This window comes from Acipenser ruthenus, chromosome 12, assembly GCF_902713425.1.
Source record: "Acipenser ruthenus chromosome 12, fAciRut3.2 maternal haplotype, whole genome shotgun sequence".
Taxonomy (NCBI): Eukaryota; Metazoa; Chordata; class Actinopteri; order Acipenseriformes; family Acipenseridae; genus Acipenser; species Acipenser ruthenus.
Genome location: NC_081200.1, coordinates 4818424 through 4832382, shown reverse-complemented (window position 1 = coordinate 4832382; position 13959 = coordinate 4818424). Strand labels below are relative to the sequence as shown.

At 35.4% G+C, this 13959-nt stretch overlaps 1 protein-coding gene across 1 annotated transcript in view; it reads left to right on the top strand.

Annotated features, from left to right (window-relative positions):
* The first annotated feature begins 128 nt into the window (after positions 1–128).
* The window catches only part of LOC117416680 (intraflagellar transport protein 80 homolog), a 35633-nt gene continuing 21802 nt past the window's right edge, over positions 129–13959 (top strand). Inside the window, exons 1-4 of the mRNA XM_059034372.1 lie at positions 129–478; positions 2611–2781; positions 5885–6070; positions 9683–9751. Of these exons, the coding sequence (XP_058890355.1) occupies positions 2742–2781; positions 5885–6070; positions 9683–9751 (295 nt within the window). The 5' untranslated portion in view covers positions 129–478; positions 2611–2741. The remainder of the gene's footprint in view (positions 479–2610; positions 2782–5884; positions 6071–9682; positions 9752–13959) is intronic.

Sequence of the window (13959 nt, the reverse complement as noted above, 5' to 3'; positions counted from 1 at the left end):
ACCAGCGAAAGGAATTCTGGGAAACATCAGCCAGAAAAAAGGACAAATTTGAAAAAGGGTCCGCTGCCAAGTTTCTTTTTAAAGATCAGCAGTTGTCTAAATCGCAAATGTGAGAATATATTTCCAATTAAATCCTGCTCCTAAATGATACACTATAAATTATTCTGATTTATTTGTGTTATTAATAATAATATTACGTTAGTGACTCGGTTGCCTAGAAACGATGTGCTACATGGGAGGAGTCATTTGAAGAATATACCGTTATGTTAAAAAATATTTGAGTTATTTTTTTTGTATGGAAGAAAGTATAGAACGTTGTATCGATAAAGAGTCACTTATAATTATATGTATTTATGTATTTATGTATTTTTCTTTTCTGTGGTCGTTGCTGGGTCTGGTGCAAAGAAACATCGGGTGAGGGGAGATCTCGCGAGACGGTCTGGGGAGAAGACACATCAACCTGCCCGAATATCGCCCGGTAAGTGTTCCATAAACAAAACAAATTAAACAGTCAGAAATACTGTACGGTTACTGGAATAAAAATGACCAGGATGTGACACACTTTTTGTTTCTCAGGTTAGAAAAACTATTGCCAGAAGAAAATATACAAGATTTGAGGCCGAGAGGTATGGGTTGCCATGCCTACTAGCCAAAGTACTATACTTTATGTTTATTATCACGTTTTATTTTTTATAAAACAGTAACTTTTTGGTTGGAAGCTATAATTGCTTAAACTGAGACTTCATAACTATTGTATTTTGAGTTTGTTTTATTTTCTCTTTAAATTTGCCAGAATGTTCACTGTCTCGATCAAACTGCCGTTATTTATTTCAATATACTTACTGTATACATCATGTACAGTCGATAAGTTTACACAAGCTGAATTTATTTGCTGGCCTGTATTATTTAGCTTATTTTTATTTTTCAAATGCAACTGCAAACCTAAAGTCATTAGAAAGAATGTTCACTAAACAAATAACTATATTGTCTTCTATCAATATGGTAATCATTTATAAGTTTTCTAACCAGCAGATGTCATACGCTAGGCCTGCCTCCAGATGTAAAAGTAGCAAGTCCCGTGAAATAACTGCTTCAATTTTTTTGCTTATTTGTTAGTTTATGTTTTCATATATATCAGTGCCTTGCAAAAGTATTCAGACCCCTGACCAATTCTATCATATTACTGAATTACAAATGGTACATTGAAATTTCGTTCTGTTTGATATTTTATTTTAAAACACTAAAACTCAAAATCAATTATTGTAAGGTGACATTGATTTTATGTTGGGAAATATTTTTAAGAAAAATAAAAAACTGAAATATCTTGCTTGCATAAGTATTCAACCCCCACACATTAATATTTGGTAGAGCCACCTTTCGCTGCAATAACAGCTTTAAGTCTTTTGGGGTAAGTATGTACCAGCTTTGCACACAGTGTCTGATTGATTTTGGCCCATTCTTCTTGGCAGATTTGCTCCAGGTTGTTCAGTGTTATGCAGAGCTCTTGATATGGTTGACTGGTGCACCATTACTTCACTCCCAGCCACTGAACTCTGTAGCTCCTTCAAAGTGATTGTTGGCCTCTCTGTGGCTTCTCTCACAAGTCTCCTTCTTGTTTGAGCGCTGAGTTTTGAGGGACGGCCTTTTCTTGGCAGTGCCTGGGTGGTGTGATGCAGCTTCCACTTCCTGATTATTGATCCAACTGTGCTCACTGGGATATCCAAACACTTGGATATTATTTTGTACCCTTTCCCTAATCTGTGCATTTGTATTACTTTATCTCTAACTTCTGTAGAATGCTCTTTGGTCTTCAGATTCACAGCCTGACCAGTGATCCTTCAACAGTGGGGTTTTTATCCAGAAAATGTGACAGCAACTTTAATGGTTCACAGGTGGAGGAGGCCAATGGTAAGGTAATTGTGTCCTCGTTAGGGCAATTTCTTTCATCGGTCTTTCATCGGTGTAAACTGGGGTCTTTCATCGGTGTAAACTGGGAGCTTCCACAGCACAGGAGTTGAATACTTATGCAAGCAAGATATTTCAGTTTTTTATTTTTCTTAAAAATATTTCCCAACATAAAACCAATGTCACCTTACAATAATTGATTTTGAGTTTCAGTGTTTTAAAATAAAATATCAAACAGAACGAAATTTCAGTGTACCATTTGTAATTCAGTAATATGAGAGAATTGGTCAGGGGTCTGAATACTTTTTGCAAGGCACAGTGTATATATATATATATATATATATATATATATATATATATATATATATATATATATATATGTATATATATATATATATGTGTGTGTATATATATATATATATATATGTATATGTGTGTGTGTTTTATTTCACCATTAGAGTTTAGAAATTAGGAGATTCATTGAACATGGGGCAAGTTGCTTTTTATATGCAGTGTCAAATGACAGAAATATACTTTCTTTTTTGGAAACTAAACGTAACTGTACAGACTGTAAGACAAACAACCAGAATACCCTGAAATGCACACACTTGTAAATGTCTGTTACTTGACTGAATAATTTATTGAATGATTGAAATTCCTGATATGTACTGCGCTACTTTTTAAAACTGCATCTCCCTGTTACAGGTAACAGTTTCAGTCACAATGAGTTGGACAGCAGATGTGATAAAATAGATTAGAAGAGGTGCTTGGTTGGCAGATGCTTCAGTATTCAAGGTTCTGAACTACTGAAGACTTGCACACTTATTGCTTCTAAAATGAAACTGGAGACGTCACTTTTGAAGGAACCAAAACATATCCTTTCTTTAAAGGCACAGTCACCATACAGTGTAAAAAAAACCCCTCCCATTTCACCATTTGAAAGGTGTCATTAGGGTTTTTTTTAAAATGTTTTATTGAGAGTTAGGCTAGCTCATAATCACTGTCTGTATACCCTGTTTTGTAACCCCAGCTGTGTGGGGTCTACATTTTAATATATTTTTGTGATTTTCTACCACAGAACATAGTCATATTGAGTAAATGTAACTTAGATCTTGGAAAATAGGTTTATTTTATTTAAAAACATATTGACCTACTTTTATAATTATGCATTTTGGATTAATTGCTTTTTTAGAAGTAGCAAGAAAGAGATAATCAGATAGAGTCATTCTTCTTGGCTCTCGTAACAATTTGGTTGAAATCTTTGGTTTGGCTTTTATCTAAGGACTAATCTGACTTTTTTTCAACTGTGAAGTCTACAAACATGCTTCAGTGACCAGAAATGAATTCAGTGACAGATTTTAAAGCCTAGTTGTGCAATGAAGTATACGTTGAACCTTACAGGTACAGTATTAATTAAGCAATAAGGCACAAGAGGGCATGGGTTGTGCTGGATGGTGGCACTTCATGATGCGTTGTTAGGCACGAGACGCAGCAAATGAAATACCAAAACAGTGTTTAAAATAGTAAACTGGTTTGTAGTGCATATTAATTTAAACTGGAAGATATGACAATACATCTTGATGTCTTCAGTATTTTCCATGACAGCAGGTATTTTGACAGGTGTGTTATTTGATTTTGGTGGCGCAGTGATTTGCCTTTGTTCCTAAGTAGTTCCTAATCGTGACATTGTGCTGGATATTGTAACGGCTTGGAGCACTGATGGACCAATCAGCATGCAGCATTCTAACAATCAGTTTTATATTTATATATTAAGACCACCCCCATTGTGCTCACAGGTGGTGTTAAGATGTAAAAGCTTAGAACTGTAAAGTATGTAACATTAATATGAAAAATTTACAGGCAAGGGGAAAAATTATACATTTTAAATCTACCACGGTGAAACAAAAATAATAATGTAATATAAAACCTAGTGATAATGTGGTGCTATTTAATTTGCAAAACCTTCAAACAGCAGTTTTAAAATGAGACAACTGAATAATGTAAAGGGCTATATATTGTAAATGACTAGCCCTCTCCGCGGTTCTAGCCCCTTTAAAAACACGACCCAACACACTGGAATGGATTTTAAGCGCTGGTGCGCTACATTTAATAAACATAAAAACAAACAAAATAAACACCTAGCTCTTCTACGAGCACTAACTAACACACAGGAACACCCTGACTACAAGTGGGACAGCTAGGCTGTTTCCCCACCAAACAGTAAACAAAACTACACAGGTTTAATACAACACACTTTACCTCATGACTGCTGGGAAGCAGAGTACCTCTTTCTGCCTCCTTCTACTCAGCAGCCCAGAGCAGCCTGACTGCTCTCCTTATAAACCCTGCACCTGGCTCTAATTTACAATCATAGCCAGGTGCAGGTGATAATTAACAATAAAACAATTAACAGAAAAACAATTAAACAATAAGCAAATTAACAAAATGTGCATACGCACATGTTTTCTGCAGGGAGGATATTAACCCCCTCCCTGCTGTTTTACACATCCTCCCCCTCAAGTGTGCAACACTGATCGGCCATTCCAAGGCCACCCCCTCCCCTAAAACACAACCACCCACCCTCGAGTATGCTTTTCGCCTCCTCCCCTCTGGGCTCCGGAAGCGGCGGCTCCTCCCCTCTGGGCTCCGGAAGCGGCGGCTCCTCCCCTCTGGGCTCCGGAAGCGGCGGCTCCTCCCCTCTGGGCTCCGGAAGCAGCGGCTCCTCCCCTCTGGGCTCCGGAAGCGGTGGCTCCTCCCCTCTGGGCTCCAGAAGCGGCGGCAGCTCCTCCCCCTCTGGCTCGGGTGGCGGCAGCTCCTCCCCCTCTGGCTCGCGGGACGGCAGCTCCTACTTTTGTAGCAGCTCCTGTGTCTGCCTCTCCATTTTCTTTGTCTGCTCCTCCTGACCAGCGATGTTCTTATTAATCATTTCTATTAATTCTTTAAAATCCATTTTTGGGTCTCTAGGGGCGCCCACACTCGCTGCCACCATATGTAAATGACTAGCCCTCACCGCGGTTCTAGCCCCTTTAAAAACATGACCCAACACACTGGAAAGGATTTTAAGCGCTGGTGCACTACGTTTAATAAACACAAAAACAATATATTGTGTTACAATATATATATATATATATATATATATATATATATATATATATATATATATATATATATATATATATATATATAAATTGTTCATGTGCTCAAATATATTTGTGAAAATAAAGATGTATTCTTAATAGTAATGAGTTTTAACAAATTGCATCCACATGTTGGTGCATGACATTGAACTGAAAGTGAACGGACTTGCCAAGGTTTCAACTAGCATTGCATGGTTTTCCTTTTTTTTATTTTTATTTTTTTTTATACCAAGTTTGAGTCACAGCTCATTATGACGTACCAAATATCAATTTCATTATAAATGTTAACAGAACATTTGTCACTTTATGAATGACACTGTCAATAACTATCTGCAGTGTTCACTTTTCAATGCTGCTTGTTAGTTAGTCTAGTTTCTTTTCCAATTAAATAATTCCGAACATGGACAAGTAACAAAGACAGTAATATTTATGTTACAGTTACTTGCTTGTTTACAAAAGTAAGATTTTCAGTAATAAATAAGCACAGTTCAGCAAATGTATGCTAACAAGACATTCGTTATGAAATGCTGTATCTCTCTTGACAATTTTTTTTCTAAAAGGTTTTTTTTTTTTTTTAAATACCTTAGTTTGGTTAGAGTTTTTTGGGGGGCAGCTTTTTATGTGTTTTCTTAAAAACATATTCTGCATGTTGCAAGTGTTATAATTATTCAGTAAGGAACAAGCCAAAGAACAGTGTCAAGAAAGTCTCTATTTTGATACTAAATTACTAGAAATGAACTAGGTCTCATTAATGCAATATTACGTTGAATGAAAATCTGTTACATTTTATTTTTCTCATAAGTATTTTTCTTGTGGTGTTTTCCTTAACCCCACTGCACATAAAGAGTTAGTCAGCTGTGTAGGCTGGACCACAGCAGATGAACTATACTTATGTAGTGAAGATCACCTGGTCCTGAAGTGGAATCTACAAGGTGACATTTACCCCATTGATCTACACTGGTTTTCTAAAACAGTAGGTGGCAAGAAGCAGACTCAGGCAGAAATCTTTGTACTTACCAGTACTGATGGTAAGATATTTTATTTGGTTTTGATTTGTCATGGCATGACAACATCTATATATAATTATTTTGTGCATGCTGGTCTAATAAAGCAAATTATTGTCTTTGCCCTAACAAAAACTGCCACAAGCTACAAATATAATCATTGTTCTACATTCTGCAACATGTATCCTTCTTGGTTTAAGTAGTTAAACTTGTTTACATTTAAATTAATAATAAAAAATAAATAGTAATAGGGGAGAGGGGTTCACGAAGCATGTTTGAAAAATGGGGGTGGAGTGAAGGATAAATAATTACTCATTTTTTATGCTATTTAAGTGTCTTTGTGAACAAGAAACAATTTGCAACAGTATAAAAGTAACAAAACACTACACAGATAATTTGTATGCTGAAAAATTGCACTGTTGAACCAACCCAAACATTTCAAAACAATTTATCAGAACCAGTCACATTCCTTTAAAATCTCCACAACCTGACCTGATACTGGTCGCTTTAACTGTATGTGACTCAAGCCTTAAACCAATTTAAAACTACAGTAATTGTCATTCAGAGAGCTAAGTGGTATCTCTGGAGGTTTAAATTCTATTTCACGACTGAAATAAGTTCATAAAAAGGATAAGTAAATATGTACAGAGTTAAGCTTATAAATACTTTATAAGAACCTGTTTGAAACTTAAAAAAAAAAAGTTAAACCTACCATATTCCTTCGAATTTAAGATGCCAAATTTACCAACCTCAATTTCAGAAAAAAATAAAACATCAAATAAATACACATTTACAATTGTGTGACCTTACCTCTGGGATGGTCGCTTGCTGATAGCGCTCCTGTCGCCACTTCGCTATTTCACTTATAATTGAACAACTTACGCTTTTTATTTTATTTTTGATTTTTTTTTTTTATATAAAAATAGTTTACTTACCATTTTTGGATGGCTGCTTCACTTAAGGGATCCGTTGCTTCCCCTCAATCCACACAGGTAGGAAAGTGTATGAAGAGGTCACTAGTCCCTGATGATTGGAACGTCCGCTTGGCAGTGAATCAGTTCAGGAAGCAATTGATGCAGTTTTGCGGCCTGTGATTCGAAACGTAACCGAAACAGCTACTATCCTCAACACTCCTAAACAGGAGGTTTTTAATATTGCTTCCTCTTTGAAACAGCTAACTTCCAGGCAGGACATCACCAAAGCTGATCTTCGACAACAGAAAGATGAGCTCAATCAGTACAACGCTCACATTGATGCTATGCAGGATAAGATGGCGGTCCTTGAGGACAGAAATCGTCGCTGTAACGTCGGACTGGTGGGGCTTTCCGAAGTGGCTGAAGGCAATGACCCCATCCACTTTCTTCACCAGAAAATTCCAAATTGGTATCCGACCCTGAAGTCCTCTGATGATCACCCTTTTCTGGAGTTAAACAGAGCGCATCGCATATACACAGGTGGCCCTCGGGATTCCAATAAACCACGCACCATGATATTTCAATGTCTTCATTACACTGATCGATAACGACTCCTCCAGGCAACTTTCATTCAGTTGGTTGTGGTATATACCTTCTTTTAATATTTTGGTTTTGGTGTATCTTGTTGTAATGTTCTTGTTTTTGTCTTGATATTATGTTGTATTTCTGTATTGTTATGATATCTTTTTTGATCTGTGTTGTCTCCACCATTTCCCTCTTCCCAGGGGGCAGGGAAAATTAATAAAAATAATTGTTCACAAGAAAATGCAGTTACAAAGATACAACCTCAATTACGCTGTTGTATCGTACGAAACTGATACGAAACAGTGTTGTTGTCGATTAACCACGGAGCTTGTTACGTACAGTATAATTTAAGATGGCGACTCTGTCGTACATATACCACTCACTCACTGATCAGCATTTCCGATCTCTCCAAGCTAGTACTGTTTGTTAGAAACGCTGAAATTGTAAAACTTCTCTTGGGATTCCTCAAGAAGCTAATGACGCTTCTTTGAAAATGGCTGCCTGTATGTCATGGATGATTCGAGATCAGGCAGTAACATTTTGGTTCATCTTTTCTCAGCAGATTGTCACATTGCTACTTGTATATTAGGGCAGACGTCTTGTATTTTATCAGCAGTCAGTCATGGTGCTGTTTTTGTACTCGGGTAGTCACATCTTTTGTTGGCAATTTTAATATACGCATCACTATACTGTACTCAAATTTAAGATGCAGGCTATTTTTGAGAAGCAAAAAATTGTTCACAATGTGCATCTTAAATTCGAAGGAATACGGTAATAAAGATTTCTTGTATCAAAGTCTGTAGGAGGGTTAAGTGGGTGGGGGGAATTACATGTTAACTTTTTTGTGGGTTCATCAACCCTCATCTTTTCTACCTAATACTCAAAGCTATTAAATGTTATATTTTGCTCAAAATGACTGGTGGTATGTGTCTAAATACATTTGTGCACATTTTTATATTCATATATTTTCTATTTCACACTACCTGCACCCTGTTCCCTGGCACAGCATCTACTTTTATGGGAAGTACAAATATAGAAATGGAGCTAAACAGCATACTAATTTGCAGTTTTAGGCAACCAAAAATTACATAGAACACTCTGAATTTAATATACACAACCACAAAGTATATAGTAACTTAGTGTCTTTGATAACTGTCTCCATGCCTGATTGCTTTCTGTCTCTCACAGGCGATAGAAGAAAGTTTTTTATTTAAACCAGCAAAGATTTTGCATTAACTGTTCCATGTAAAAAATAATATATAAATTAACATTATATGTGCCAATAATGATTATCCCTCTTTGGACACGAGCTTAACAATGAGAAATCTGTATTTTGACATTGGGGAAGCGTTATGTGTCCATTGATATAAGCATTACACATTGGAAGGTTTGTTGTTTGCTGTTGTTTATTGCACATGTGTACGTAATGGGTGTTTCGTAATTTAGCTGCAAATGTTATGTTATGTAATTGTATGACTAAAATGAACATGAAAAACCAAGAGGTCGGAAAGATTATCACAATTTAAAAAAAGGGCTTGTTGCAGGCAAGTTTCGCCTGATTACAAAGAATGGATGAATAGAGAAGAGCGTGAAGGCACACTGTGGAGCAGTGCTGGCTGCAAGATGGAATTATGTGTGGAGTAGTGGTTAGGGCTCTGGACTCTTGACCGGAGGGTCGTGGGTTCAATCCCTGGTAGGGGACACTGCTGCTGTACCCTTGAGCAAGGTACTTTACCTAGATTGCTCCAGTAAAAACCCAACTGTATAAATGGGTAATTGTATGTAAAAAATAATGTGATATCTTGTAACAATTGTAAGTCAGCCTGGATAAGGGTGTCTGCTAAGAAATAAATAATAATAATAATTATGACATAACTGCCTTCAGTTAAGGTGAGGTTTAAGTAATGTTTGACATCCAGAATAGAAATTATACAAGTGGTACATCACACTAACATTTTTAGCTTAATCTTCAGAAATGCCCATCCATTTCTATTTTTTTTAATTTCCAAGTAACCGATTTAATTGAATAATTGATCTCTTCGATCCCCCCCCCCCCCTCCCCCTCCCCCCTTACTGGTTTTGTGTTGAAATGTTACATATTGGACTCACTTTTTAATTTTTTTATTTATTTTTTCAGCTGGTGAAGACGGGCAGATTAAAATATGGTCAAAAAGTGGAATGTTGCGATCCACTCTGGCCCAACACGGTAGGTATCCTTTATATTATGATAATTAATTAAAAAGCAAAATTTAACACATGCACCTAAAAAATAAAGCATGTACAATTTTGCAAAATTGTTTTTTTCTATGTCAAATAATTACTTTATGCTTAATAAATTTATGATCAACCAGTTAAAACACATATGCCATTTGGCTTCTGACTCCATCCCTGTAAATGCTTGTAGCCAGGTGAGTTACAATTAAAAAATGTAGTTTATTAATTACATTTTTAAATATTTTATAACATGTCTTTGTTATACCCCCCCCCCCCCACATACACTTCTCCCCACCATCCAGATGAGTATCTGCCTGTTTCCTGCCTTTAAGACTTACTGTTAGACAGTGTTGTGTGTGACTACCAAAAGACCACAAAATACAGTTAATTGTTGTTTGGTTGAAAAGACCTTTTTAAAATCTATGCCAACCAGATGCTTTTATATAAAAATATCCAACAACAAATTTCCCTTCTGGCATTAGCAAAAAGTGCAACATTTGTATTTCATTCTATTACAGATGGATCTAAAACAACTTTTTAGGGAACAGTAACTTGCCGAAGCACGTTATACTAAAATTGTTATACACTTTCTAAGGATTAATGGTTACATTTTTATGAAAGCTATAAAAAGTATAGCAGAAAATAATGTGACTAAGCCTGTGTGTTAGTTCTAAAAATAAGAGTATATAAACAAAAAAGGCATATTATGTTAGTTTTGTTGAATAATTAAATAGATTGACATTGTTGTAACATTTAGATACAATTTCAGCATGTTCAAAGTCATGGTTACAGTAAACGAAAAAAACAGCTCTGCTCTAAAAAAAAGCATGAAAACATTTCTAAGTGAGTATTAAGAACACATTTTACTTGATAAATGATCCTGATTCCATTGTAATAAACATATCTTATTGGTCTATGATCCATACATTACGTACATAATATTAAACATTCTAATAAGTACAGCAAAATGATGTTCTAGTGTTTAGTGAAAAATATTATGCATGATGATAATATAGCCCCACACTCCGCCTGTTAACTAGCATTTTGGGTTTTTTTCAGGTATGTAAAATAAATAAAATGCTACCATGTATAATTCAATAGAGTCCAGGGTTTACTTATTTTTTGACTACTTAAAAAACTAAAAATGTAATTTCTCAGTTAGGCTAGCTTAGTGAATTTTGTAGTGATTTAAAAAAAAAAAAATGTTTTAATCTTTTAGAAGAACTGAGTTGCTCTAAAGATATTTTTCTTGACTTTCTTTCAAAGAGGATGTGTAAATGTGACTTATTTAAATCCGTAGTAAAGGAAAGAGCGTTTAGACGACTTAGCCCTGTTTTGTTCTCTCTTTGTTAGCTCTGTCATGTGACCTTTGACATTTCTGAAAACCACAAGCACCTGGAGCTGGGTTAAATGTCAAACCCTTATCTGTGTCTGAAGCAAACCTTCTGTGCTGAGGCATACACTTTTTCAGCCTTTTGTAACCACAATATTGTTTATATTTTCAAGACACTTCTGATTTTTTTTTTTTGACAATATGTTGTGAGATACAGTAGTTTTAGTGTGTACTCCTAAAGTGTTTCACAAAAGTTGAATCAGATTATTTTCACCCATTTGTTCTGTAGTGTGCGGTACAATTATTTTATTTGCAGTGCATCATCTGCCTACAACGAGATAAATGTTTGACCCTGGAGTTATATCAGGTGAATTACAGTACACTGATGCAGCTGCAAGAACAAAAGTATTGTTGTCCATTCTGTAAAATGAAAAGGGAATTCACCTTAAATTACTGTACTGCATAACTCAATCAATAAACGGAACACATTTGGATCAGTTTCTATTTTGATTGAATAAATACAAAATCAGTGATGTAGTGAAATGAAAACCGATCCACACTCACTCTGTATTTTTCAAGAATATGTATTATCCTAAAACCCCTATTTTCCAAGCTAAATGTTAATTGATTTGGGTCCTTTGTTATGCTATTTTCATAGGCACACTTAAACCCCCTTTTTTTATGACCCAGATGCATCTAAATGGGCCCTTCCTAATTTTATAAATATCATCATGAGAAATAGCAAGTGCAATGGGAAAATCCCATACTAAATTTGAATATACAAACCCTTTTAATCATACTAAAATAATGAGTAAACTGAGTAATCTTACCACTGTTAAAGGTAAACCTCACTGGTTTTGAAAAATATCTTTATTCCTGTACTTTATGTCCAGATTTATTTTTAATATTTTTCTTTTTTTTTTTACTGGATTTTAAGGTTTGGGACAGTTATGGACGTATTTACAGTTCCCCCTCACATGACTATCCGATTACTTCTGTGGCTTGGGAACCTGATGGAGAATTATTTGCAGTGGGGTCTTCCAACACTTTGTGTCTGTGTGACAGAACCGAGTAAGTAAGTGTGTTTTACTGAAAATAAAATGCATTATGTTTGAAATCATTACCACCTCCAAATGTGGATCAGTTTGCAAATTGTAGTTGGTCTTTAGCACCTTTTAAGATCTACTAGACTACATTTGCCATTTTTAAAGTCTTTAAAAAATGAAATTATAAAACAAATCTGTGTAATTGCTAGGTTTAAAAGATGTGCCTGCACTTTTAAAGATTTAACAAATTATTTTAGAGTATGTACTACTGAACATTTTGTGGTTGCCTGTATCCTGGCTGGAAAGAGATCTTGACCCTGATTTCAACTAGGATAAAAATCTGATTCCCCTTATGCTTTTTCATAACCTTGAGCTGCAGTACAATACTGTATTTTTCATTTAGGTTCAATTACGATAAAATGTTATTTTTTCAAGTTCTAATAAGTGAGCCAATGCAGATGTCTTAGACAGCTAAAGTAAAAAATTATGGAGTTGAATTATTTTTTTTTGGAAAATATAAAACCCTTGTACTTAATCAGGCTCAATATAACACATTATAATCGGTTTCTTACTGGGTTTTTCCCCCTTCCATCACATGAGCCATTATCATTGCACACATTTTGGGCCTGATTTATCAAGCTGTTTGAGTCCTTTTGAAGTTGTTACTAAGAGCATTGATGCTCTTTTATGGATATTTGCAATTTATCAAAACTAATTTAATTTTGTCTTCGCTGCAATTTGTCTGCTGCGCTGCCTGTCATACTCTTTAGAGGACTGTAGCATGCATAACACATGGAAGACACATTTTTATTAAAATATGTCCGTAGCAACAAGTGGCAATTATACTGTATTTTCCAGACTTTATATGTGAAAATGATGTAATATTATTTGGTAAAGAAAGATGACTAGTACTTTTGTTGTACTCTTCACAAACTGTAGATGACTTTGGCTGTTATGCATAACAAAAACCTTAGAGAGAAAAGTGTTCCCCTTAACTTTTCACCCTTCCTTACTTTGGTCAGGGGATATTTATATAAAAGTAGCACATTTTCCTCATGGCTTTAATCATACATGTTGCTCGACGGCATCAATTTACATATCCAGATGTGCACTTGACATTTACAGAAATGAAGCAAGCTACTTATGTTGCAACTCTCTAAATGAAAACCTTGTGTATGCTTACTAATGAATGTTAAAAACCTAACCCATGAACTCTGCGTAGTTCCCTTGCCAATTGCCACCAACCCTGACCTCTCTAATAAACATCTTGTTACACCTGTGCCATATAGTCATATATTTATTTTCCTTTTTCCATGCACTGTGTATGGTTCCTGTCATGTCTGTTTTATATTTGATTTCTGAATGCAACACTGAAAAGCATTACTAACACTTATTTTTTTATTAATAATTTTTTTTTTTTTATATATATATATATGATTTTTGCACCTCAGTAGCCCTCAGGAGGATCATCAAACCCCTGTTTGAGACAGTGTCTCTGAAATGCCTGTCAGTTACATGAGCCTAATATTATAATTTAATATGCCATGTGAAGGGTTTCTCTTATCGTGTAAGAGATATCATCTCGCGCAGTTTGGCTGTGTTTTCAGGCTAGTTAAGCATGACAAAACTATTATTAAAAACAAATGTACATCCAGTAAAGTGTGCACCATTAGCATGTAAGTGTCCTGAAGCGTCGTTAGTACCTGAAGAGTTGAAACAGTTTCTGTGATTTGCTGTAATAAAGGTATTACAAGGCATTGTTGTCGCAGCAGGGGGGACTTGTTCCTAAAGACTTGCATGAAGAAATGTATTTATTTCCTT